At 53.4% G+C, this 24711-nt stretch overlaps 1 protein-coding gene across 1 annotated transcript; it reads left to right on the top strand.

Moving 5' to 3' along the window:
- Positions 1 to 362: 362 nt before the first annotated feature.
- On the top strand, positions 363 to 2835 carry LOC143692447 (serine/threonine-protein kinase pim-1-like; the record flags this gene model as incomplete). The annotated part of the gene is made up of 5 exons (XM_077172680.1): positions 363 to 959; positions 1074 to 1124; positions 1329 to 1695; positions 2310 to 2486; positions 2729 to 2835. Coding segments are annotated over 5 exons (1299 nt in total), but the record flags the coding sequence as incomplete, so codon positions are not given.
- Between the last annotated feature and the right edge of the window lie 21876 nt (positions 2836 to 24711).

The raw sequence follows: 24711 nt of genomic DNA, 5'->3' as shown, positions 1-24711 counted from the left end.
CAGAGCAGCAAGCGAGGGGATTGCTGTGCCAGTGTGCAGGAGTCAGGGCTCTGCATCTGGGCTCACCGCTGCAAAGTTCCCGTGTTTGGACAGACTCAGGGGCTGTGCCCGGGGCGCGCGGGGCTCGAACGTGGGGCTCGTGGGGCGAGCGGGGAACGGACACGGGGACGAACGGCCCCGGTGCTTCAGTTGCAGCGGCGGCAGCGGCGGCAGCAGCAGCGGCAGCAAAACAGATATTTTAGATCACTCTTTCTTTCTTTCTTTCTCTTTCTCTTTTACTATTTCTCTCCCTTTCCCGCGGTCGGGCACCCTTCTCTCGGGGTCCCTTGCCCGGCGTCCCTCTCCTCTCCCCGCCTCCCTCTCCCCTGCCGGGCCGGGCCATGCCCCCGGCCCGCCCCCGGCCCCGGGCGGGGCTGCCCCGTGCCCGGCCCCGGCCGTCCCGCCGCGCTCTCGCCTCCGCCCGGCTCTGGCCGTACTGGCGGTGGCGCTGCTGGGCGGGCGTCAGTGCCTGGTGCGGGGGCGGCATCGCCGCCCTTCGGCTCCGCCTGGCCCGAGCCCGGCCCCGGACCCGACGCAGGGTCCAGTCCCGAGCCCGGCCCCGAGCCCGGCCCCGGCCCCGGCCCCGGCCCCGGCTCCTCCCGGGGCCCGCGGAGGACACAGGCGGCGCGGCCGCTCCCGCCGCCTCCGCTGGGGCTTCCCCGGCCCGAGCTCCGCCGCTCGGCAGCGCGGCCGCCGGCCCCGAGCCGCCGGGGCCCGGGGCGGGTGGGGATGCCCGGCCCGGGCCGCTCGGGGGGCGCTCGGGGGCCGTTGCTGGCCCCGGGCCGAGCGCTGACAGCCGCGTCTCGCCCGCAGGGAAGGCGCAGGAGGCCCTGCAGGAGCGGTACCGAGTGGGTTCGCTGCTGGGGCGCGGCGGCTTCGGCAGCGTCTGCTCGGGGACGCGGCTCTCGGACGGCGCCCCGGTGAGCGGCGGGGCCGGCGGCGGGCGGAGGGGGAGGAGGAGGAGGAGAAGGGCGGAGGATGGGGCTGGGCAGGACGGGCGGCAAGCTCAGCCCGCTGCTCTCCCTCGCTCGCAGGTGGCCATCAAACGCGTGCCGCGGGATCGCATCCGGCACTGGGGCGAGCTGGTGAGTGAGCGGGGCCAGCGGCAGCAGCCGGGCCGGGCCGGGCGGCGAGGAGCCGGGGCCCGGCAGGGTGGGAGCCGCCGGGAGCCCTGCGGGGAGAGCGGGCGTGGGCCGGGCGGGGCGTGCAGAGCATCCCGGGCTGGCTGAGGGCTCCCAGAGCCCCGGCACGGCCTCAGCCCCACTGACGGCACCGCGCTCCTCCCGCAGCCCGACGGCAGCAGCGCGCCGCTGGAGATCGTGCTGCTGGCCAAGGTGTCCCGTGGCTGTGCCGCTGTCATTCAGCTCCTGGAGTGGTTCGAGCTCCCCGACAGCTTCGTGCTGGTGCTGGAGCGTCCGGAGCGGTGCCAGGAGCTCTCGGGTTTCCTGGCGGAGCGGGGGTTCCTGCCGGAGGAGGAGGCGCGGGTGCTGTTCCGCCAGGTGCTGGAGGCCGTGCGGCACTGCACCGCCTGCGGGGTCCTGCACAGGGACATCAAGCCCGAGAACATCCTGCTCGACCTGGCCAGCGGGCAGCTGAAACTCATCGACTTTGGCTGTGGCGCCTTCCTCCAAGACACAGCCTACACCCAGTTTGCAGGTGAGCCCTCCAGGGGATGCTCCTGGGCATCTCATGGCCCAGCCTGGGTGCAGCACCGGGGCTTCCCCCTATTGCAGCCGGGATGGGATTGATGCTGGAGCCGAGTTGATTTGGGTGGGGTGTGAGGGGGGCCAGCTGCCAGCCCTGCCGACAGCCTTCAGCACCCACTGTGGCCTGGGCTGGGGCTGGAGCTGGGGCAGCCAGCCCAACACAAACCCCCATGGGGGTAGCAGAGAGGGGGGTCTGACCCCGTTCCCCGGATGGTTTGGTGTGCAGGCGAGGAAGGGCTTGGACTGCTCTGCTCCCCTTGTTTGCCTTGGCTTATTAACATTTTTGGGGGCCATACAGCTGGGGAGGAGAGTGGGTTTTCTCCACCACTGGGTGGGTTTCTCCTTTGTGTGTCATGGTTGGGCCTTCCCAGGGTTTCTGCTGCCCTCTTCCAGCACCTGTGGCTTCTTTTCCAGCCCCGAGTTTGTACACAAGTCCCAGGTGCTGGTGAGAGGGCAGCGCTCACCCCGTGTGCCTCTGGGGCAGCCCCCACATGGCCAGGGATGCTGGGGCCGGGCTCTGGGAGCAGCAGCATCCCCCTGCTGAGCTGTGTCTGTGTTCCACAGGAACCCTGTCCTACAGCCCACCAGAGTGGATCCAGCACCAACGCTACCACGGCGAGGCAGCGACGATCTGGTCCCTGGGCCTCCTGCTGTGCCACCTGGTCATGGGCAAGCACCCGTTCAGGAGGGGCCAGGAGATCATCCGGGGGCAGATCTTGTTCCCACGATGGCTCTCTCAAGGTGGATCCTCATCTCTGGGCACGGGGGGAATCCCAGTGCTGGGAGACAGCATCGGGCTCGTGGGCATCCCACTCTGGCAGCTGCTGAGGAGGTGGCACAGGTCCTGCTCTCCTGCTCTCCTCCAAACAGAGAATCCATGGGGAAGTTTAGGCCCAGCTCTGGGCACACCCAGCATGGCCTGGGCACGGGAACAGGGGGACAACTTCTCCAGCTGACTGGTGATTTCTGGTTTCTCTCCCCAGAGTGCCAGGATATCATTAAGAGGTGTTTGTCCATGCAACCCTCAGACAGGCCATCCTTAGAAGAGCTTTTCTGCCATCCTTGGGTGCAGGGTGTTCCTCTGCCCTAGAAGATGGGAGAGATCCACATGCACAGTTGGATCCAGGGGCCTGGCAGGTACCAGCTGCACACATCTCTTGGCACTCAGTGGCAAAGCAAACCAGGCTGGTTTTGTGCTGCCTGTAGCTCTGAGCAGGGGTCAGCAGAAGGGAACACGCAGCTCTTGAGCTGGAGCTGAGCTGGAGACCAGGTGTGGCAAGCACTGGTGGCCACCATCCCCCCTGGTTTGGTTTGTCTGGTTCATGGATGGCTGGGGCCCTGGGCAGAGCCCTGACAGCCTGGTCTGGCCCCAGGGAAGGAGAAGGAGCCCCTGGAGAAGCTGTACCAGGTGGGGCTGCTGCTGGAGATACCAAGGAAAACCTCAAGGGTGACAATCTCTTCCTCAGCCTGGCCAGCTGAAGATGATGGACTTGGATTCTGGCACCTTCTTCAAAGCCAGGCTCCAGGCCCAATTTGCAGGTGAGTCCACAGGCAGGGGGATGCTCCCAGATCTGGGCCTGGCACGGCCTGGCCAGGCACCAAAGGTTCCCCCTTAGCTGGGGCAGATGCAATGAATTCTTCAGTTGCTGCCCAGCTGCTTTTTGGCTCTGGGCAGCTGCTGAGGGCTGGATGTGCCGTGGCTGGCTGCAGGCTGGGCACATGTCCTGCCCTCCTGCTCTGCTGCCAAAGGCAGCAGGGATGGGCAGCTCTGGGCACAGCTCTGGGCACAGCCAGCACGGCCTTGGCACCGCAGGCCTTGGCACAAGGGCCCAGGAGCCCTCAGCTGACGGGCGGTTTCTGCTTTCTCTCCTTGCAGCCGGGCTCTGCGGCTGCTGAGGCTGCTCTGGGCTCTGCCAGGGCTCTGCTGGGCTCAGCCCTGGGCCCAGCTGGGCTGGCTCTGCCCTCACATTGCTCTGACAGCTCTGCATCAGACGAGCCCATTGCGAGCACAGCGCCTGAGCTTTCTGCTTTGGCAGCTGAGTGAGACTCTGCTGCAGGCCCAGAGATTGCAGCTGGGGACACACATCCAATTGGCAAGGACCCAAACTCTCCACAGTCCCAGCTGAACGCCTGGATCTGCACAGGCTGTTTTGTCTGTCCCATTCTTCCTTCTTGATTGGCTGGAATTGTGCAGTTGCACTTTCTTCCTCCTCTAGCAGTGCCACGAGTGGGCCAAAGCTGGCGAGTGGGCCGTGCTCCTGAGGCAGTGCAGTCTGGAGCTGGTGGATGGAGAATTGCCCTTCTGCACTGCCAAACCCGAGCAAAAAGCCCTAAGTGGGACTTTGTGTCTCTAAGAAATCCCTGACACTTTCAAAGGGAATGTGCAGCTCATTTCCAGGCTGAGAAGGAAGGGCATCTTCTAAAGGATTTGGGGTTTGACAGAGTTTCCATTCCCAGTCCTGCTTGGAGCTGGAAGGGCCAAAGCAATTTCCTCTTGCTTCAACCACAATTTAAAATAGCAATGTTGGAAACAAAGCCCAAAATCTTTTAAAAGGCGGCTGAGGTCAGTAAGATGGATCCATGGCATCAGCACATTTACAATGTAAATAACTGAGTTCTCTTTTTCAAAAGATCATTTACCTCTTAATGCAAAGAATGTAACTTTGCATTTATGTTTTGTTTTTTTTCACTAACATTATGTTAGTTTTTTCACTAACACTTGGATTTTATTCTTATCTTCTACAATTTACCTATTTTTTTCCCTTTTTCTTTTTTTTTCTTTTAAATAGAAAACATGTCCTATCAAAGGAATGTCCTTTGCTCCTGGTTCCTGTGTGGAGCAGCTCCCTTCCTGCTGGCTGAGCTGCTCAGGCAGAGCCTGGCAGCTCCTGGCCCTGCAGGGCTGAGGCTTTTCCCCGTTGCTGGGCACAGACTGATGGAGCAGCACTGCTGAACACGGGCACACAGAGGGACCAGGAGCAGCTGCCTTTGCCCACCTGAGGCTCCAAGGCCCAACCTCTGAGCAGCCAGGGCTGGAAGAGACTGGCAGGATCTGATCCCTGACTCTGGGCCAGGGCTGCACAAATGACCCCACAGCACCAGCAGCAGCAGCAGCAGCAGCAGCAGCAGCAGCAGCAGCAGCAGATGGAGCTGACTTTCAGCACAGCCCCTGCCCCTGTTCCCTCCCATGTGCAGCGGTGTCACAGCAGCCTGAGGCACCTGGGAGCCCCCAGTGCCAGCAGGGACTTGAGATGGCAGCCCTGGGCTCCTGGAGGCTGTGCAAGGAACGGAGCTGGGCACTCCCTGTCCATGGGGAGCTTGCAGATGGAAAAGGCTGCTGTGCCCAGGCAGCTCCAAGGGCACAGAAAAGAGGCTCTGGAGCACTGGATCTGGGCCAGTGCCACAGTCCTGGGCAGCAGCCAGCCAGCCCTGGGAGAACAGAGGGCACAGCACCAGGGACAGAAGCAGGCAAGGGCAGAGACTGGAGAGAGCCAGAGCCAGGAGCAGGAACAGCTGCTCCATTGCACTCCTGGAGAAAGCTCTTGGCTGGTTCCAAGCGCTGAAAGGCGTGAAGGGCAGAGAGGAGCCACAGCAAACAATGCTCCTGTTTGCACAGCCTCCCCTCTCCGTGTCCCAGAAGGAATTGCATGGACTGTGCTCTTCTCTCCGAGTCGTCTCGTTCAGCATGAGCAGCTCAGCACCAGGAGCTGAAGGAGCTGAAGCCTCAGGCCACAGGAGCTGGGCAAGAGGAGACTTTCTGAGCAAATGAATGCTGCTAACATGGACCCAGCTGAATGCAGCAGATGGAATAATGGAATCACAGAATCCTTTCTGTTGGAAAAGCCCTCTGAGCTCACCCAGTGCAGCCGCTCACCCAGCAGTGCCAAGCCCAGCACTAAAGCACGTCCCTCAAGTGCCAAGGCCTGGACAGCAGCCCTGAGTGAGGCCTGAACAGCAGGCCCTGAGCCAAAGGTGGCCTCTGGATGAACCTTCCAAGCAAAGGTTATCTTTGTATCTGCTCCCTGATGAGATATGCATGGTCATTAGCACTGTGATAGATGTAGCCACTCATTAGTGAAACATGTATTGACCTTTCTGTATTTAGAAGCCAGACCAGGCCATGAAATCTGACATCTGGCCTTGTTTGGGGCTGAAGGATCAAAGTCACCTCCCTTGGTTCCTCCTGGGACCCTGGCCAGGCTTTGGGAGGGAGCCAAGAGGAGGATGAAAGCAGATGTTGCCACACTAGCAGTGCTGTCAGTTTGTCCATTCAGCACTGTCAGAGCTGGGCCCTCTCCCAGCGGGGTTGGAGCCTCAGCTGTGGCTGGAGGCACCTGCAGGAATTGCCAGTGCCCAGGAGTGGCTCTGCAGCCCTTGGCTGTGACAGCTTCCCCAGCTGCTGTGTGGGTCTGGGGCATGGTAAAGGCTGAGGGTAAGTGGGGCTGGATCTTTCTCAATCACTGCAGGCAATCTTTGGTGGGGATGATTGGGTGCATTGCTGAGCTGCTCCTGTTGTGATTCTTTGCTGCTTTGAGCTGCAGGAAATGACACTGATTCCTTCAGTTGGAGTCTGTGTCTTTGGTGCTGACCCTGCCCACTGGCAAAACAAAACTGGCACAGTCTGGCCAGATCCCAACAAAATGTCCCTTGTTCAGTGTAAATGTGAGGAATCAGTGCCATCAGAAATTCCCAGATGGGAAGCCCTTCCCTGGAGTTCCCTGGCTCTGGAGTGGGCTGAGGTCAGAGCCCCATGGGAGCAGTGGGCAGTTGGGTAAAAGAGGCTGAACCCCTGGATGGCTTCAAATGCATCCAAAAATTGCACATGGAAAAGGAAAAGAACTTGTGGGTTTGGGCAGACAAAGATGAATTTGTTAAGAGTGCATTGGAAACAGCACCTTCAGAAGGAACAATTATTGTTGGCATGCTCCCACATGGAGCAAGAGAAGAAGGTTTTAATCTTGAGCTCAGATGCATTGGTGCAAGTGAAATATCAATATAATAAATAACTATATATGTATTTATAGTATAATAAGATCCTCATATATATATTTTGATATATTTTTATATGTATGTCTAGGTCTGTCTATCTATATCAATATGTATACTACATATAAAATTATAATAATGTGAAGTAGTGCTGACAATACAAATTTGGTAGCTTTGGCTGCTCAGGGATGTAACACTAAATACCCTACAGAACAGGATTGGCCAGTGCCCTAATGTCAGTGGTCAACTTTGTGAGACTGTATACAGTGAAAAAAGGAGGAAGGGAGGAAATTGGCTGTTTTCCCAGGGTTTGCTGATACTGTGATGCAGAGTGCTTTGTCTGTTCCTGTGAAAAATTCAGTGATTAAGCCTGCAGGGATTTTCATGTACCAGACTATGCACAAGCTGCAGGATTTGTTGAAAGGGTGAAGGGGTTGTTAAAAGAGCAGTTGAAAAAATGAGGAGATGGGAACCTTTGCCCATGGAGAACCCATCTCCCAGATGTGCTCCATGCCCTTAGCAATGGCCCACGGGGGAAATGGAAACCCCCTGGCTGTGCACAGCTGCCCCCAATTTGCAAATCCAACCATGGGCAGTGAGACTTGGGCTGGCTGGGAAATTGTTCTGGCTGTGATGGCCCCTGGCAGGGCCAGCCCAGAGGCTGCAGGGCTGGGCCTTCATGCACTGGAATTAGTTTGGATAAATTCAAAGCAAATGAGAGCTATCAATACTGAAACAGGAATTCAGATTCCTCCAGGACACTTTGCTTTGGTAACTGCTCACCCGAGCTTGGCCTTGCAAAGTGTTCCTGTCATGAGAGGAGGAATTATTGTTGCAGATATCAAGAAGAAATTAAAGGAATTGTGTTAAACAATAGTGACCAGGATTGGATTAGTCAACCCCATGACAGGTAGCACAATTATCAATATTGCAATGTTAAGAAGGATTGTGAAGAAAGGAGATCCACCTGCAATCACCACCGTTTGTGGAGATAAAGGGTTTGGATCCAGCAGCCCTAATAATGGAGCCCGAGTGTGGGTCCAGAGGCCAAATGGCCCTCCCGAGGCAGCTGAAGGAGCAGCTCCTGGGAAAGACAACTCTGAGTCCTGAAACCTGGGCAGGAACAATGGGAATGTGTCCCTGCAGCCAAGTGTTGTGTGTGAGAACAAGGAGATCTGACAGGATATTGTTTTACACATCCTGCCCGGCCAAATCTCCCTGTTTGCCCCAAGGGCCCCTTTGGGAAATGCTCTGATCCACAGGGCTCCATGTGAAGGCTGCTGTGACACTGAGGGACTTGCACAGGAATTGCATCCAGGAGCCCGGGTGCCCCTCAGGGACTGGGACCCGGCCCCTTCCAGCCAGAGGGGAAAGGGCCCCCCCAGGCCTTGTTAGCCACAGACAGCATGGTAAAGCTGAACAGCAAAGGGCCTGGGGGCATTATTCTGGAATTAACATGGTGCCAGCTCCATGGACAGCAGAATTCTTGTTCCTAACTCGAATGAGATGGAGAAAAATGAATGAAGAACAGTGTCACTGAAGTACTACTGGTGTCTGTAAGGTGTACCTTGATAGTCAGCCAGAATCTTTGTCTGCCACAAACACCTCTAGAGTTTCACCAAGGGGTTAGTCATCAAAATGTAATGATGAGTTCTGAGGGACTGCTGAGCTTCTTTTGTAATTCTTTGCTAATGATGATGTGCTTTGCTGAGCTTTTCCTTTTGTAATTCTTTGCAGCTGTGCACGATATAAATGACACAATTCCTTAAGCTGATGTGTGTCTTTGGTAGTGACCCTGCCCACTGGAGAAACAGGGCCCCCTCTTGCCTGAGTGTTACCTGGCAAGGCAGAAACCCTCCCTCCAAAATTCCCCCTTCCTCCTTGTTCCCCCCTTCATACCCTGAGCATGATGTGCTCTGGTCTGGGGTGTGCCCGGGCTCAGTTGGGGTCACCTGTCCTGGCTGTGTCCCCTGCCAAGCTCCCCCGCAGCCCCAGCCCCTCCCCAGCGTGGCTGGACGAGGGGCAGGACAGGCCTTGGCTGTGCTGCAGCTCAGCAAGAACAAAACCATCTCTGCGTGCTCAGCCCTGTGCTCAGCATCCGGCCCAGCAGTGTCTCAGTGCCAGGGGCTGTGCCCTCAGTGCCTGCCAGGGGTTTCCATGGCAACTGCCAGGCCAGGTGACCCAGGTGTCCCCCCCAGTGCCGGTTGCCATGGAAACAGTGCCCAGCGCTGCCCCTTTCTGTCTGGCTGACCTGGCCTTTGGCCCTGGCAGTGCCCTTGGCTGCTGGTTCCTGGTGCCCGAGCGGCCAGCGCGGCACAGGGCAGGTGGCCATGGCACAGCCCCCAGCAAGGGATCCCCTCTGGCTCTGGGCACTGACACCAGCCCTGAGCAAGGGGCCCAGGGCAGCTTTCCATGGCCACCAACCACCACAACGGCTCCGGGCATTGGTTGCCATGGCACCAAACCAAGGAACGGGTCCCTGTGTCCATTGCCATGGCACCTGGTGGCACCAACGAGTGTCACTGCAATTGTACCTGGAACAGCCCTGGCACCACTTTGTCCTCAGGGTTGCCATGGCTGCCCAGGGCAGCAACAGCTCTGCAGGCAAGGGGCCATGGAACCTGGCTGCAGAAATGGCTCCTTGGGCTGGTTTCCAAGGAAACCTGAACTGATGGGGGTTGCCATGGCACCCAAAGCCAGCAGGGGGGTCCCTGCAGTGTCCATGGCAACAGCCCGTTGCAATGGCCCAGTGCAGGTTGGGATGATGATCCACCCTCACAGCTGGCCCAGAGCAGGTCTGCAAGTGCCTTCCCACAGCCTGTTTGCACAGAAACACTTCCAGGGATCTCTGCATTTCCCTTCCCTCGCTCTTGGGTCACTCACACACCTCCCAGCCACCCGCTTGGTGCTTTGAGCTGCAAGGAGTTCAAAGCTGGTCTGTCCTTCAGGAGCTGGTCTAATTCTGCCTTCAGCCAAGTTTGGATTAATGTTTATATTAGAACTTCCTTTGTGTCTGTGATAGATGACTAATATGATGATTGTCTCTCACAATTAATGGACTAATATAGTGTGTATATGTATATATAATATAATATAATATAATATAATATAATATAATATTATATTATATTATATTATATTATATTATATTATATTATATTATATTATATTATATTATATATAATGTATATATAAGAAAAGTTTTATAGATTTATAGTTGTACCCCCTCATGTGGTTATCAAGGGACAATGGGAGTTGGGATATCTGGAAGGGCTGGCTTGTCACTATGGCGACATCTGACCTCTAATCAGGATTTGAGGAAGAGATCACCACTAGGCAGCGAAGAAGAGGTTGATGGACTGTCCTAGGGTGACGTTATGATGCTTGTATCCCCATTCATGTGTTCTGTTAATGTTGGATATTATGTTCTGTACCTTTAAGACCGGCTCTGAAGAGGGAAAGTTTTGTTTTGGTTTTCTTATCAGCCTGGCGGGGCACAGAGACTGCAGCTTTTGCTTTTTGCTTTTGCTCTCTCGCTCTTGCTTGCTTCGCTTCTGCTTGCTTTTGCTCTTTAGCTAGTTCAGCTAAACTGTCCAATTTCTTCCTGGACGGTTTCTCCTTTCCTTTTTCTGATCATTTCGAACCTGCTCCGGACTGGGACCTGAGAAACACCAAGATCCTGCACCTTGTGGCCTGCAGCAGCAGCCCCAGCGCCGGAGGGACTGAGAACAGAGTGACCACCCCCAAGAGAGACTTTCTGAATTTGTCATCTTTTTCAGAGCGGTGTCATCCGGAATTGTTCATTTTGTGTGCTGGGGGGTGCTGTGCTTGTTAAATAAACAGGTTCTTTCCACTCCTCTCTGAGGAATCCTTCCCAAACCGGTTGGGGGGAGGGGCTGTTTGGGTTTGCTTACTGGAGGAGCCCTAATTTGGAAATTCTCCTCCAAATTTGCCCTAAACCACGACAAAATCTTGGCGCCCAACGCTGGGCTCGAGAGAGTGAGTGGAAAAACCCTGTTTTGAGGGTATTTTGGTTGCCATTACTCTCTGTTTGTTTGAAGCAGTTAATAGCTATGCTTTTTGAATTCATGATGAGTGTTGGGGTGAAGGCTTGCATGTGCTTCTGGTCCCTAGGGTTTTTCGAGATTTTAATATCTCTGTGGTCCCTAGGTTTATTTTCCTATCCTGAAATACTTCTAGTATTGTCCCTCATACATAGTTTTTACAGCAGAGGGGCAGTGACCAGAATAGCTATCCTGCTGGGCTTGATGGCAATGATGTGCAAGAAGTTTATAAACATGTTGGGGTCTGCTCCAGGTATGAATGGTTCTTGGCTATGGTTATTCGTCCAGTTTGTTAGAGGAGGAGCAGCAGGGAATGAGGCTTTTCAGCCTTTGCTTTCCTTCTTCTCCTATGAATCGGTTGCATCAGTAGTAAAGGATGTTCAGTTTCCCCTGAATGTTAAAGAAACCATCTTTCTTGTATTCAATCTGGTAACCTTCTTCTATACAGTCTGCTGTTTCTCCAGAATGAGGGCTGAGATTTCTAGACGGGCTGATGAGACCCCTGACTCAGGAGTAGACCCAGGTGTGAAACATCCTGAGTGGTGTGGGAAATGGGAGGAAATGGGCCAAATCCTGAAGGAATTCTCTGACCCTATAGTCTGGGATTTTCCCCATAAACAAATTCAGAACCCAGCTGAGGTGGGGAAATATCTGAAAGAAAAATACCAGGATGAGCCTAAGGAGAGAAAGGTCATTGCAGTGAGCTGGGCCCTGGCATATGCTTATCGCACTCTGTTGGAGACTGTAGGACAGCAGACAGAGGCAAGGGGGCAGGGAGATAAATCAGCAGCTATCCCAGTCACTCAGGCTGCAGCCAACAGCCCAGGCTCAAAGCCAGCAGCCAAACCAGATAGTGAGCCTGAGCCAGCAGCTAAACCAATGGCTGTTGCTACCAGTACTAGAAGTGGGAAATGCACGGACAAGACCAATCGACCAGGGGATGATGATGATGATGATGATGCAGCAGAAGGAACCTCAATGCCTCCTGACATAAAATCAGGAGTCAAAGCAGCAGGTGCAAGACCAGATGCAAATATTGAGTCCTTTTCCCTGAAGGACCTTCGTGGCTTACGGAAGGATTACACCCGATGACCTGATGAATCTATAATTAGTTGGTTAGTCCGTCTCTGGGATGCTGCAGGCGAGGCTACAATTCTGGATGGCACGGAAGCGAGGCATTTGGAATCCCTGTCACATGATCCTGTCATCGACCAAGGAACGATGAGGGGGGCAAACCCTCAGAGCCTCTGGGCACAGGTCTTGGAAAGTGTTGCACAAAGATACCTGTGTGCAGATGATCTTTATATGCAACAGACACAGTGGAAGACCATAGAGCAAGGGATCCAATGCCTGAGAGAGATGGCAGTGGCAGAGATTATCTTCTCAGATGATGTGACAACTAGGAACCCAGACTTGGTGCCATGCACGTCTGTGATGTGGCAGAAACTTGTGCGACTTGGGCCACACAAATATGCTTCTGCCCTAGCCATAATGAAACGGGATGAGAGGGACGAGACTGTGCTGGATACGGCAAGGAAGCTCCGAGCATATGCAGATGCTGTGCATGGCCCAACACACGCCAGAATTGCAGCGGTAGAAACACGTCTGCAGAACTTAGAGGATAAGATAGAGGAGATTAAAGAAGACCTTCTCCAAATCTCGGCAGTACAGATCAGAGGTTCTGGTATCCAAGGCAGACGTTCCCCAGATGGCCAGAGAAGGTACACCCCACGAACAGAGCTGTGGTTCTACCTGCGTGACTGTGGAGAAAATATGAGGAGGTGGGATGGAAAACCTACTGCTGTTCTGGCACGACAGGTGCGTGAATTGAAGGAAGCCACCAGGAAGAAAGCAGCTCCAGTTGCCCGTAGCCGAACCGCCAGGTATGATGCTGATGATGCCATGTCTGATCCCCTTGAAGGAACATCCAAGACATATGCCCAGGGAAAGAAGGATAACCAGGCTTAGAGGGGCCCTGCCTCTAGCCAGGTAGAGGCCAGGGAAAATCGTGTTTTCTGGTCTGTGTGGATTCATTGGCCTGGCACATCGGAACCACAAGAGTATAAAGCTTTGGTTGATACTGGTGCTTAATGTACAGTAATTCCGTCGAGACATGTGGGGACAGAGTCTGTTTCTATTGCTGGTGTGACAGGGGGATCCCAGGATTTCACTTTGGTGGAAGCTGATGTGAGCCTCACTGGGAATGAGTGGAAGAAACATCCTATTGTGACTGGCCCAGAGGCCCCATGTATTTTGGGCATAGACTACCTTTGAAGTGGGTATTTCAAAGACCCAAAAAGACTCAAGTGGGCATTTGGGATAGCTGCTGTAGAGACAGAGGGCATCCAGCAATTGAACACCTTGCCTGGGCTGTCTGAGAATCCATCTGCAGTAGGATGTCTGATGGGAGAAGAGCAACGAGTGCCAATTGCCACCTCCATAGTGCATTGACGACAGTATAGAACCACTCGAGATGCTGTGATCCCCATCCATAAGATGATCCGAGAGCTGGAGAGCCAAGGGGTGGTCAGCAAGACCCACTCACCCTTCAACAGCCCCATTTGGCCTGTGCGAAAATCTGAAGGAGAATGGAGATTGACTGTGGACTACCGTGCATTGAATGAGGTGACTCCACCGCTGAGTGCTGCTGTGCCAGACATATTAGAGCTCCAGTACGAGCTTGAGTCCAAGGCAGCGAGGTGGTATGCCACTACAGACATTGCCAATGCATTTTTCTCCATTCCTCTGGCAGCAGAATGCAGGCCTCAGTTTGCTTTCACGTGGAGGGGAGTGCAGTATACCTGGAACCGACTGCCCCAGGGATGGAAGCACAGTCCTACCATCTGCCATGGACTGATCCAGACTGCACTAGAAAGGGGTGAGGCTCCAGAACATCTTCAATATATTGATGACATCATTGTGTGGGGGAATACAGCTGCGGAAGTGTTTGAGAAAGGAAAGGAAATCATCCAAATCCTCCTGGGAGCTGGTTTTGCCATTAAAAAGAGCAAAGTAAAGGGACCAGCTCGTGAGATTCAGTTCCTGAGAGTGAAGTGGCAAGATGGACGGCGTCAGATTCCTACAGACGTCATCAACAAGATCACAGCAATGTCTCCACCCACCAATAAGAAAGAGACACAGGCCTTCCTAGGTGCCATAGGTTTTTGGAGGATGCACATTCCTGAGTACAGTCAGATCGTGAGCCCTCTTTACCTGGTCACCCGCAAGAAGAACGAGTTCCACTGGGGCCCTGAGCAGCAACAAGCCTTTGTCCAGATCAAGCAGGAGACCACTCATGCAGTAGCTCTTGGCCCAGTTAGGACAGGACCAGATGTGAAGAACGTGCTCTACTCTGCAGCCGGGAACCATGGCTTGTCCTGGAGCCTTTGGCAGAAGGTGCCTGGAGAGACTCGGGGTCGACCACTGGGATTTTGGAGTCGAGGCTACAGAGGCTCTGAGGCCAACTACACTCCCACAGAGAAGGAAATCTTGGCTGCCTATGGAGGAGTCCAAGCCGCTTCAGAGGTGATTGGTACAGAAGCACAACTCCTCCTGGCACCCCAACTGCCGGTGCTGGGGTGGATGTTCAAAAGCAAGGTTCCTTCCACTCACCATGCCACTGGTGCCACATGGAGCAAGTGGATTGCTCTTATCACTCAGCGCGCCCATATAGGTAAACTGAATCGCCCTGGGATTTTGGAGGTAATTACAAATTGGCCTGAAGGTGAGAATTTTGGTGTCACAGATGAAGAACAAGAACCAGTGACATGGGCTGAAGAGGCTCCTCCATATAACCAACTGCCCCCAGAGGAAACGCACTACGCTCTTTTCACTGACGGTTCCTGTCGCATCGTAGGGATGAACCGGAAGTGGAAAGCAGCCGTATGGAGCCCCACACGACAGGTCGCACAAGCTACCGAAGGAGAAGGTGGATCAAGTCAACTTGCTGAACTCAAAGCTGTTCAACTGGCACTGGACATTGCAGAAAGAGAGAAATGGCCGAAGCTCTACCTCTACACTGATTCATGGATGGTAGCCAATGCTCTGTGGGGATGGCTGGAGAGGTGGAAAGAGTCCAACTGGCAGCGTAGAGGAAAACCAATTTGGGCTGCTGATGAGTGGAAAGACATTGCTACCAGGGTAGGGAGGCTACCTGTGAAAGTCCGCCATGTAGATGCCCATGTCCCCAAGAGTAGAGCCAATGAGGAGCACCAAAACAATGAGCAGGTAGACCAGGCAGCAAAGATAGGGGTGTCAAAGATAGACCTAGATTGGGAACACAAGGGAGAGTTATTCCCAGCTTGATGGGCCCATGATGCCTCAGGCCATCAGGGCAGAGATGCCACCTATAAGTGGGCACGAGACCGAGGGGTGGATTTACCCATGGACAGTATTTCTCAGGTTATCCATGACTGTGAGACGTGTGCTGCCATCAAGCAGGCCAAGCGAGTGAAGCCCCTATGGTATGGTGGGCGGGGGTCCAAGTACAAGTATGGGGAGGCCTGGCAGATTGACTCCATCCCACTGCCCCAGACACGCCAGGGCAAGCGCCACATGCTGACCATGGTGGAAGCCACACCTGGATGGTTGGAAACCCACCCTGTGCCTCATGCTACTGCCCAAAACATCATCCTGGGCCTTGAAAAGCAGGTCCTGTGGAGACATGGAACCCCTGAGAGGATTGAGTCAGACAATGGGACTCATTTCAAGGACAGCCTTATCAACACCTGGGCTAGGGAACATGGCATTGAGTGGGTGTACCATATCCCCTACCATGCACCAGCTGCAGGCAAAGTGGAGAGGTACAATGGACTACTAAAACCCAGCTGAAAGCTTTGGGTGGGGGATCTTTCAAAAATTGGGAGCAGCATTTAGCAAAGGCCACCTGATTAGTTAACACCCGAGGTTCCACCAACCGAGCAGGTCCTGCCCAGTCTGAGTTCCTGAATATAACAGATGGAGATAAAGTCCCAGTGGTGCATGTCAGAGGTTTGTTAGGGAAGACTGTGTGGGTCAATTCTGCCTCGAGTACAGACAAACCTATTCATGGGGTTGTCTTTGCTCAGGGACCAGGTTGCACATGGTGGATAATGCAAAGAGATGGAGCAACACGATGTGTACCTCAGGGAGATCTGATTGTGGGGTGAGAATGATATGCAATATCACTGTTCGTTGGATGTTACTGCCATTGTCTGTACATTAAACCATACAGACATGAGACAGAAGGAAATGTGTAAGTGCTGAAGGTCTGGGCAAGTGGAAGATGGAGAAGGAGATGTGCAAGTGTCGAAGGTCTGAGCAAGTGAAAGATGGAGCTTTGAGTGAGGAAAGTGAAAGGGGTGAAATCCTGCAGCTCTGTAGTATAGGGCATGGATTCAGTGGTCCAGTGTGGGGATGGGATGAGGGCATGATGGGTATTGTTTGTAATTTTTGGGGGAACAGATGGAAATTTTGTGTGAATAAATGCATGATGTGTGGTAGTATGTTGATGATATGGGGATAAGGGGTGGAATGTCCTAGGGTGACATTATGATGCTTGTATCCCCATTCATGTGTTCTGTTTATGCTGGATATTATGTTCTGTACCTTTAAGACTGGCTCTGAAGAGGGAAAGTTTTGTTTTGGTTTTCTTATCAGCCTGGTGGGACACAGAGACTGCAGCTTTTGCTTTTTCTGCTTTTGCTTTGCTTTGGCTCTCTCGCTCTTGCTTGCTTTGCTTCTGCTTGCTTTTGCTCATTAGCTAGTTTAGCTAAACTGTCCAATTTCTTCCTGGACTGTTTCTCCTTTCCTTTTTCTGACCATTTCAAACCTGCTCTGGACTGGGACTTGGGAATCACCAAGAGTCTGCACCTTGTGGGCTGCAGCAGCTGCCGCAGCGCCGGAGGGACTGAGAACAGAGTGACCACCCCCCAAGAGAGACTTTCTGAATTTGTCATTTTTTTCAGAGCGGTGTCATCCGGAATTGTTCATTCTGTGTGCTGGGGGGTGCTGTGCCTATTACATAAACAGGTTCTTTCCACTCCTCTCCGAGGAATCCTTCCCAAACCAGTTGGGGGGAGGGGCTGTGTGGGTTTGCTAACTGGAGGGGCCCTAATTTGGAAATTCTCCTCCAAATTTGCCCTAAACCAGGACAGATGGTAGCACCCCCAATTTGGACTGCCTTGGGTGGCTGCAGCTAAAGCTTTAGGACAATCAGACCATCCTGGGTGCCTGTTGAGTAAGCAAACCAATGCTGCCTCCCTCACATTGAGTGGCTGCTCTCAGACACAGAGACCATCAGACACGCCACCTTGCAGAACAGCGATAGAGTTTTTACTCTGGGCACATGGGCATGGCTGTGTAGACTCTGAGGGCATGTGCTGCATGAACCTGTCCAGCCACAGCGAGTCAATCCACCAGAGCATTCAGGTACTGAAGGAAGGGTTCAAGAAGCTTCAAGTGGAAAGCAAAGACTGGTTCAATAAACTCTTCCAATCCAAGGGACTAAAGGGTTGGATGATGTCTAGGTTAAAAAGGAATATTAATTCTATTAGTGGTTGTTGTTGTATTGTTAATTGTCCTGTGTTTGTTTGGATGCTTTAAGAAAGTCTTACAAAATTCTTTCAGTTCCATCTTTCTTGTAAAACAGAAACGGGGAAGATACCCAACACAGGCTCCTCATGGACTCCTTGGAGGAGAGAATTGGAGGCCAGGATGGCTCAAAAACCTCTCAGAGACTCAGTGTGGGAAGGAAAATCCTTAAAAGTACCTAAAAGTATTCCTAAAACTGTAAAGTACTTTAAAAATCTTGAGTATCTCAAGGCATTAATGAGCCCCACTGAGTGTCAGTACAAAGCTCTCCAGGGACTCATTAAAGCAGATAATTGGGGCCATGATTGCACAAACCTCTCACAGAGTCTGGATCAAAAGGGCAACACCAAATACCTTAAAATAACTGAAGTACCTTGAAGCATTAATGAGCCCACTGAGTGTCATTACTGATAAAGGCCCTCAAGGGACTAATTAAAGAAGATAATTGGAGGCTGCAACTGCACAAACCTCTCACAGAGTCTGTATCAAAAGGGCAACACAAAGTACCTTAAAATGACTGCAGTACCCTGAAGTATGGAGCCCCACTGAGTGTTGTTACTGACAAAGCCTCTCCAGGGACTAATTACAGCAGATAATTGGAGGCCAGGATTGCACAAACCTCTCAGAGCCTCCAAGGCCAAAGCCAAAGCCAAAGTCCTTTGAAAAACCTGCAGTCCCTGCAGGGAGCATGAAGGAGCCCCCAGGGCCATTGCTGAGCAAGGCTCCCCAGGGACTCCTTGCAGCAGATCCTTGAGGCCACTGGGATGTGGGCTAGGGGGGGATGCTGAGGGCAGCACAAGGGGCTGACAGTGCCCAGCCTGGCTGGGGCTGTGCCAGAAGGCCCCAGGGCCTCAGGACAAGGTGTCTCCTCCCAGCCCTTGCTGGCACAGACCCTGCTGTGCCCCAGGGCACCAAGACTTGGCTTCTCTTTGTCCCCACCTGTCAGCACTGCCTGCAGTTCTCTGCTCTGCCTGGGGCCTGGGGACACTTGCTCAGTCGTGTCCCTCTCTGGGACCCATTAAAAGTCCAAGAAACTTTGGAGTTGGATTCTGCCTTGGAGTTCTGCAGAGGTTTCTTCAGCTCCCTCTCAGGGCCTGATGTTCAGGGCCTGAGCACAAAGCCCCAGAGGCTGATTAAAGTCCTTGTGCTGTGTCTGTGCTGCTGAGCTGGGCTGGGCTCCTGGCCCAGAGGCAGCTCCTGGTCACCAAGAAGAGCTTCAAAAGCACATTTCTCTGGATGAGCAGCTCTTGTGCCAGCCCAGCAGGGCTGGGGCACTGCCTGCAGCCAGCCCGGGCACAGCCCAGAGGCACAGAGAGCTTCAATCAGTCAGGGCTGGGAAGGGGCTGAGAAGTGCCTGGGGCACAATCACTGCCAGCCCTTGGCACAGGAACCTCTGGCTGCAGGACAATGCAGCTGCAGCTCCTGGAGCCATCTCCTCAAGCTGGAACATGCCAATGCCTGCAGAGCCTGTGAGTACATTCTCTGCTTGTCTCTTGTGCAGAGCAGCCAGGGGTGCCCAGGGCTGTCCTGCAGAGCAGGGTCCTGCAGCCCAGGGCGCTGTGCTGGGGCAGGGACTCTGCTGCCTGCCAGGGACAGCTCTCAGCCAGCCCTGGCAGCTGCTCCCAGCGCTGGGGGACAAGATCTGGGTGGCAGGAGAGAGCTGGTGAGGCTTGGAAGTGTTCTCCTTGTGTGGGGAGGATACTGCATTGTTCAGGACTGCTCCTAGCATGGCAGTGAACTGCAGAACATTTCTAAGTAGATTATACAGGGAGCACAGCAAGGGAGGCACTGAATAAAAGGGAAAATCCTGCTTTTTAATCTTCTGCTCTGGGTTGCTGGGATGAGAATCTGCATGTATATTTCCATCTCTAAGTTCAGGTAGAATAAAATAAAGACATTTTCCCTGAGATCTGCATAAACCAGGCAGTGACAGAAATCAGCACAGAGACCCCCACAGGCAGCATCAGTGTCCCTTTTCCAGTCTCTTCAGGGTTGCTCTGACGTTGCCATCAGAGCCTGCAGAGCCAGAGCTGCCCCTGGGCAGTGCCTGAGCTGGGAGGGCTCTGCAGGGCAGAGCTGAGCCCCCAGGGCTGGGCTGGGCTCTGGCAGCACTGGCAGGGCCCAGCCCTGGGCACAGGGAAGCAGCTGCTGGCAGGGACAGCTCCAGGCAGCAGAGCCCTGGGCAGGCAGTGGGGGGAAAGTGCCCCCAGCCTCTGCTGGGATATTTCAAGTCCTCCCCAAACCCAACTATTCCATGACTACTTTGTTTTACAGATCCTCATGTGCAGCCCCAGCAAATGTCCAACAGCAGCTGCATCAGGCACTTCCTCCTGCTGGCATTGGCAGACACGCGGCAGCTGCAGCTCCTGCACTTCTGCCTCTTGCTGGGCATCTCCCTGGCTGCCCTCCTGGGCAACGGCCTCATCATCAGCGCCGTAGCCTGCGGCCACCACCTGCACACGCCCATGTTCTTCTTCCTGCTCAACCTGGCCCTCGCTGACCTGGGCTCCATCTGCACCACTGTCCCCAAAGCCATGCACAATTCCCTCTGGGACACCAGCAACATCTCCTACACTGGATGTGCTGCTCAGCTCTTTTTCTTTGTGTTCTTCATCTCAGCAGAGTATTTCCTCCTGACCGTGATGTGCTACGACCGCTACGTGTCCATCTGCAAACCCCTGCACTACGGGACCCTCCTGGGCAGCAGAGCTTGTGCCCACATGGCAGCAGCTGCCTGGGCCAGTGCCTTTCTCAATGCTCTCGTGCACACAGCCAATACATTTTCCCTGCCCCTGTGCTATGGCAATGCCCTAGGCCAGTTCTTCTGTGATGTGCCCCCGATCCTCAAGCTCTCCTGCTCACACTCCAATTCCCTCAGGGAATTTGGGCTCATTGTTTTAAGTGCGTCTTTAGGACTTGGTTCTTTTGTGTTCATTGTTTTCTCTTATGTGCAGATCTTCAGGGTTGTGCTGAGGATCCCCTCTGAGCAGGGACGGCACAAAGCCTTTTCCACCTGCCTCCCTCACCTGGCTGTGGTCTCTCTGTTCCTCAGCACTCTCATGTTTGCCTATTTGAAGCCTCCCTCAATGTCCTCCCCATCCCTGGATCTGTCCCTGTCAGTTCTGTACTCAGTGGTGCCTCCAGCCCTGAACCCGCTCATCTACAGCCTGAGGAACCAGGAGCTCAAGGCTGCAGTGAGGAGACTGATGACTGGATGCTTTCAGAAACATTAAACTGCTGGAAATTTCTGCAAATCACTTGTAATAAAAGTCATCTTTCATACTTCGAGTTGGTTTGGCTGGGGGCTTTTATTTATGTGGCAATATTTTTCTTTTGTTTTAGTTTTCTCATATTTTCCACAAAGAAAGGTCATTGTTTTTGCCATTTCTCATTTTGTTTCTCCCTACATTCCCATTCGCCACAGACGATGTCAATGTGGGGCTGCGCTCTTGGTGACTTTAAAGGAACTAAATGATCTTCCAGCAAAGTTTTCTCCAGAGATTCTCCTTGTTGTCGGCTGCTGCCACCCAGGTAATAATTAGCATTGACTCCATTATTCTAAAAGGCTGATCAATCACTTTATTATCTTATAATATTGTACTTCTTAAGAAACTTAACCCCTTACCAACAGTCCAATACAGCATTGACTGAATTGGTCAATGAATCTAAAACACTATTACTATTGTCTAAATAAGAAATCACCATTTAATAAACATATCTCTAAAACACATTCTACGTGTACACAATAAGTATAACAAATAAAAATAAAAATAATTTCTTACTCTTTTCTCCAATCTTCTCACAAGCTTCCCCAAGAAAATACTAAGAAAATCATGTCTGCTGCTCTCTATAGAGACAGCTGCGGCTATACTGCTTTTGTTCCCTTCTCTGGAGCTGCAGCAGCAATGTCTGTGTGCAGAGCTGGGGGCAGATCAGTGCTGGCACAAAAGCTCTGCTCCTGCTGGCCACACCATTCCTGATCCAGGCCAGGAGCCATTGGCCTTCTTGCCCACCTGGGCACACTGCTGCCTCATGTCCAGCCTGCTGTCCATCAGTGCCTGCAGGTCCCTTTCTGCCTGGCTGCTCTCCAGCCACTCTGTCCCCAGCCTGTAGCACTGGAGCCAAATATCAGTGCCTAGCACTTGGATTTGTTAAACCTCAGCTTGTTGGATTCATCCACTGGATCCAGCCTGCCCAAGTCACTGTGCAGAGTCCCCTGACCCTCCAGCAGGTCAACATTCACATCCAGCTTGGTGACATTTGCGACGATGTCCATGGGGTTCCATTGGTTCCATGGGACCCCTCAGTGTCACAATGGCCTCTTGGTTACACCAGGCCCTGCACTGTCACACTGGTCTCCTTGGTTCCATGGGGCCTCAAAATGTGACAATGGACTCCTTGGTTCCATGGGGCTTCACAGTGTCACAATGTTCTCGTTGGTGCTGCAGTTTCACAGTGGCCCCTTGGTTCCATGGGACCCCAGAGTGTCACAATGGCCCCATGGTCACATGAGGTCCCACACTGTCACCATTGTCTCTGTGGTTCCACAAGTCCCCTCAGTGTCACAATGGACTCCTTGTTTCCACAAGGCCACACAGTGTCACAACGTTCTTCCAGATCCCTTGAGGCCCCATCATGTGACAGTGGCCCCTTGGTTACACAGGATCCTGCAGTGTCACAATGTCCCCTTGGTGCCATGAGGCCCCGCAGTGTCAGAACGGCCCCTTGGTTCCACTGGGCCCTGCAGTCTCCCAATGGTCCCCTTGGTTTTGCAGTGTCAAAATGGTGAAACCCCTTGGTTCCACGAGGCCCTGCAGTGTCACAATGGCCTCTGTGGTTCCACGAGGGCCCAGAGTGTCACAGGGCACTCCCTGGTTCCATTTGGCCCCACAGCACCACAATGGAGCCCTGGTTCTGTGGGGCTGCACGGTGTCACCATGGTCCTCTTAGTTCCACGAGGCCCTGCAGTGTCACAATGGCCCCAGAGTGTCCCAATCATCACAGAATGACAGAATCAAATAGGCTGGAAAAGACCTTTGGGATCATCAAGTCCAAGCAATGCCCTGATACTGCCTTGTCACCCAGACCATGCCACTGAGTGCCACTGGAGAGGGACAGTGACTCTGCCACCTCTCCCCTGGCCAGCCCATTCCAGTTCCCACTCACCCTTTCTGTGAAGAACTCCTTCCTATTGTCCAGCCTGAACCTCCCCTGGTGCAGCTTAAGGCTGGGTCTTCTTGTCCTGCCCTCCAGCAGATCCACACTCACACCCAGCTTGGTGCCATCTGCAATTTGTGAATGCTGCACTCGATCCCCTCACCCAGACCATCAGTGAAGATATTAAACAGGGCTGGGCCCAGCACAGATCCCTGGGGACAGCACCAGTGCCTGGACACCAGCTGGGTGCAGCACCATCCCCACCACTCTCTGGGCCCAGCCTCCAGCCAGCTCTTAAATCTCCCAGCCAGGAGGGAACCTGCCCAAGCCGTGGGCTGCAGCTTTTCCAGGGAATGCTGTCAGAGACAGAGTCAAAGGCTCTGCTGGAGTCCAGGCACACAACATCCACAGCCTTTCCCCCATCCACAGGTGGGTCACCTGGGCATAAAAGGAGACCAGGTTGGTCAGGCAGGACCTGCCAGCCCTAAATCCACTGAGCTGGCTGGCTCTGATCCCTGGGCCATCCTGTGGGTGCCCTGTGATGGCACTCAAGGTGATCTGTTCCATAACCTTGCCGGGCACCCAGGTCAGGCTGACAGGCCTGGAGTTCCCCAGCTCCTCCTTCCAGCCCTTCCTGGGGATGGGCTCACACTGGCACCTCCAGTGCTCTGGGACCTCCCTGCTGAGCCAGGACTGATGGTAAATGATGGAGAGCAGCTTGGGGAGCTCATCCACAGCTCCTTCATCCCCCTGGGATGGATCCCATCTGATCCCATACACCTGTGAGCATCTGAGTGGCTCAGCAGGTCAGCAGCTGCTTCCTCCTGGATTCCAGGGGGCTGTTCTGCTCCCTGTGCCCATCCACCAGCTCAGGAAAACACTTGTCCTGAGGACAGCCTGTCCTAATATTGAAAATTGAGGGAAACAGGTGTTAAGTAGCTCAGCCTTTTCTTTATCTTTAGTTACTGTATTACCCCTTGCATCCAATGAAGAGTAGAGGTTCTCCTTCTCCCTCCTTTTGCTATAATTTTTTTTATAAAAACTTTTTTTTTTTTTTTACAGAAGCTGATAGGTTAAGTTCTGATTGAGTTTTCAAGTATCAACTTTTCTTTCTGCATAACCTAAACACATCCTTAAACATTTCCTGAGTTGTCAGTCCGTTTTCCCCTTGCCTTCCCACAAAAGCTCCATGGGCATCCAGGCCAGTCATTTTCCTCACCAGCTCATCTTTTGCCACACTGGGACAGTCTGCTCCTTCCTCCTTAAGATTACTTTCTTGAAATGTGTCCATCCTTCCCAGCCCTCTTTGTTTTTAAGGGCTGTTTCCCTTAAAAAATCAGTACCCGATTCAGTACTCTCCAAATCAGCATCCTAAACAGGCCAAAGTCTGCCCTTCCTAATTCCAGTGTAGAAGTTTTGTTGCTGCCCCTCCTTCTTTCACAGAACATTGAAAATTTGATTATTTCATGGTCACTGTGCCCCAGGCAGCCTCTGAGCCCCACATCTGCCCCCAGCCCTTCTCTGTCTGTGAACAGCAGCAGACAGAGCTTTCCTTGGCGGTGGGAGTGTTGCCAAAAATTCAGTGAAACAGAAAACTCCTTAACCCCAGTGTCGCATTAAGAAGCAGCATTCTTTATTCAGCTGGATGCACGGGGGAGAGCTCCTCCCAAAGCCCTGCAGGCTGAGTACAGGAAAGTTTCTGTTTATTTTCTGTATTTTGCACACATATTCATTGATTGTCTTGGACTAAACACACATATGATAATCATTTCCCCAAAATCATTAACATATTCCCCCTCCCCTTTACCCATGTGTTCTTCTGTCCTGGGGGTCTCTCTGCTGGTCCCTGGTGGTTGTGGACCCCAATGTTCCAGTGGGCCTGGCTGAGCTGGCAGGACCCTGAGGCTGCTGAGCTTCCAGTTCCCCTTCTCACACAATGAGCCTTGTGTAGTTTCCATAGGCCTGGGGATGTGGAGAACAAGCTCCAGGTGTGAGCTCACCTGGTGTAGGCAATTGATCATCTGGTAACATGAGGTCACAGAGTGGGCTATGACATCACAGAGTGGGGGATGTGAGGTCATGGAGATGCTATGACATCATAGGCCATATCTGTGACACCACACGGCAGAGTTTTGACATCACAGAGCAGATGATGACATCAGAGATTTGGCTGTGACATCAGAGACCAG

Source organism: Agelaius phoeniceus (genome assembly GCF_051311805.1).
Source record: "Agelaius phoeniceus isolate bAgePho1 chromosome W unlocalized genomic scaffold, bAgePho1.hap1 SUPER_W_unloc_1, whole genome shotgun sequence".
NCBI lineage: Eukaryota > Metazoa > Chordata > Aves > Passeriformes > Icteridae > Agelaius > Agelaius phoeniceus.
Note: the sequence above shows the minus strand (reverse complement) of the source record. Positions and strands in the feature narration are given on the sequence as shown.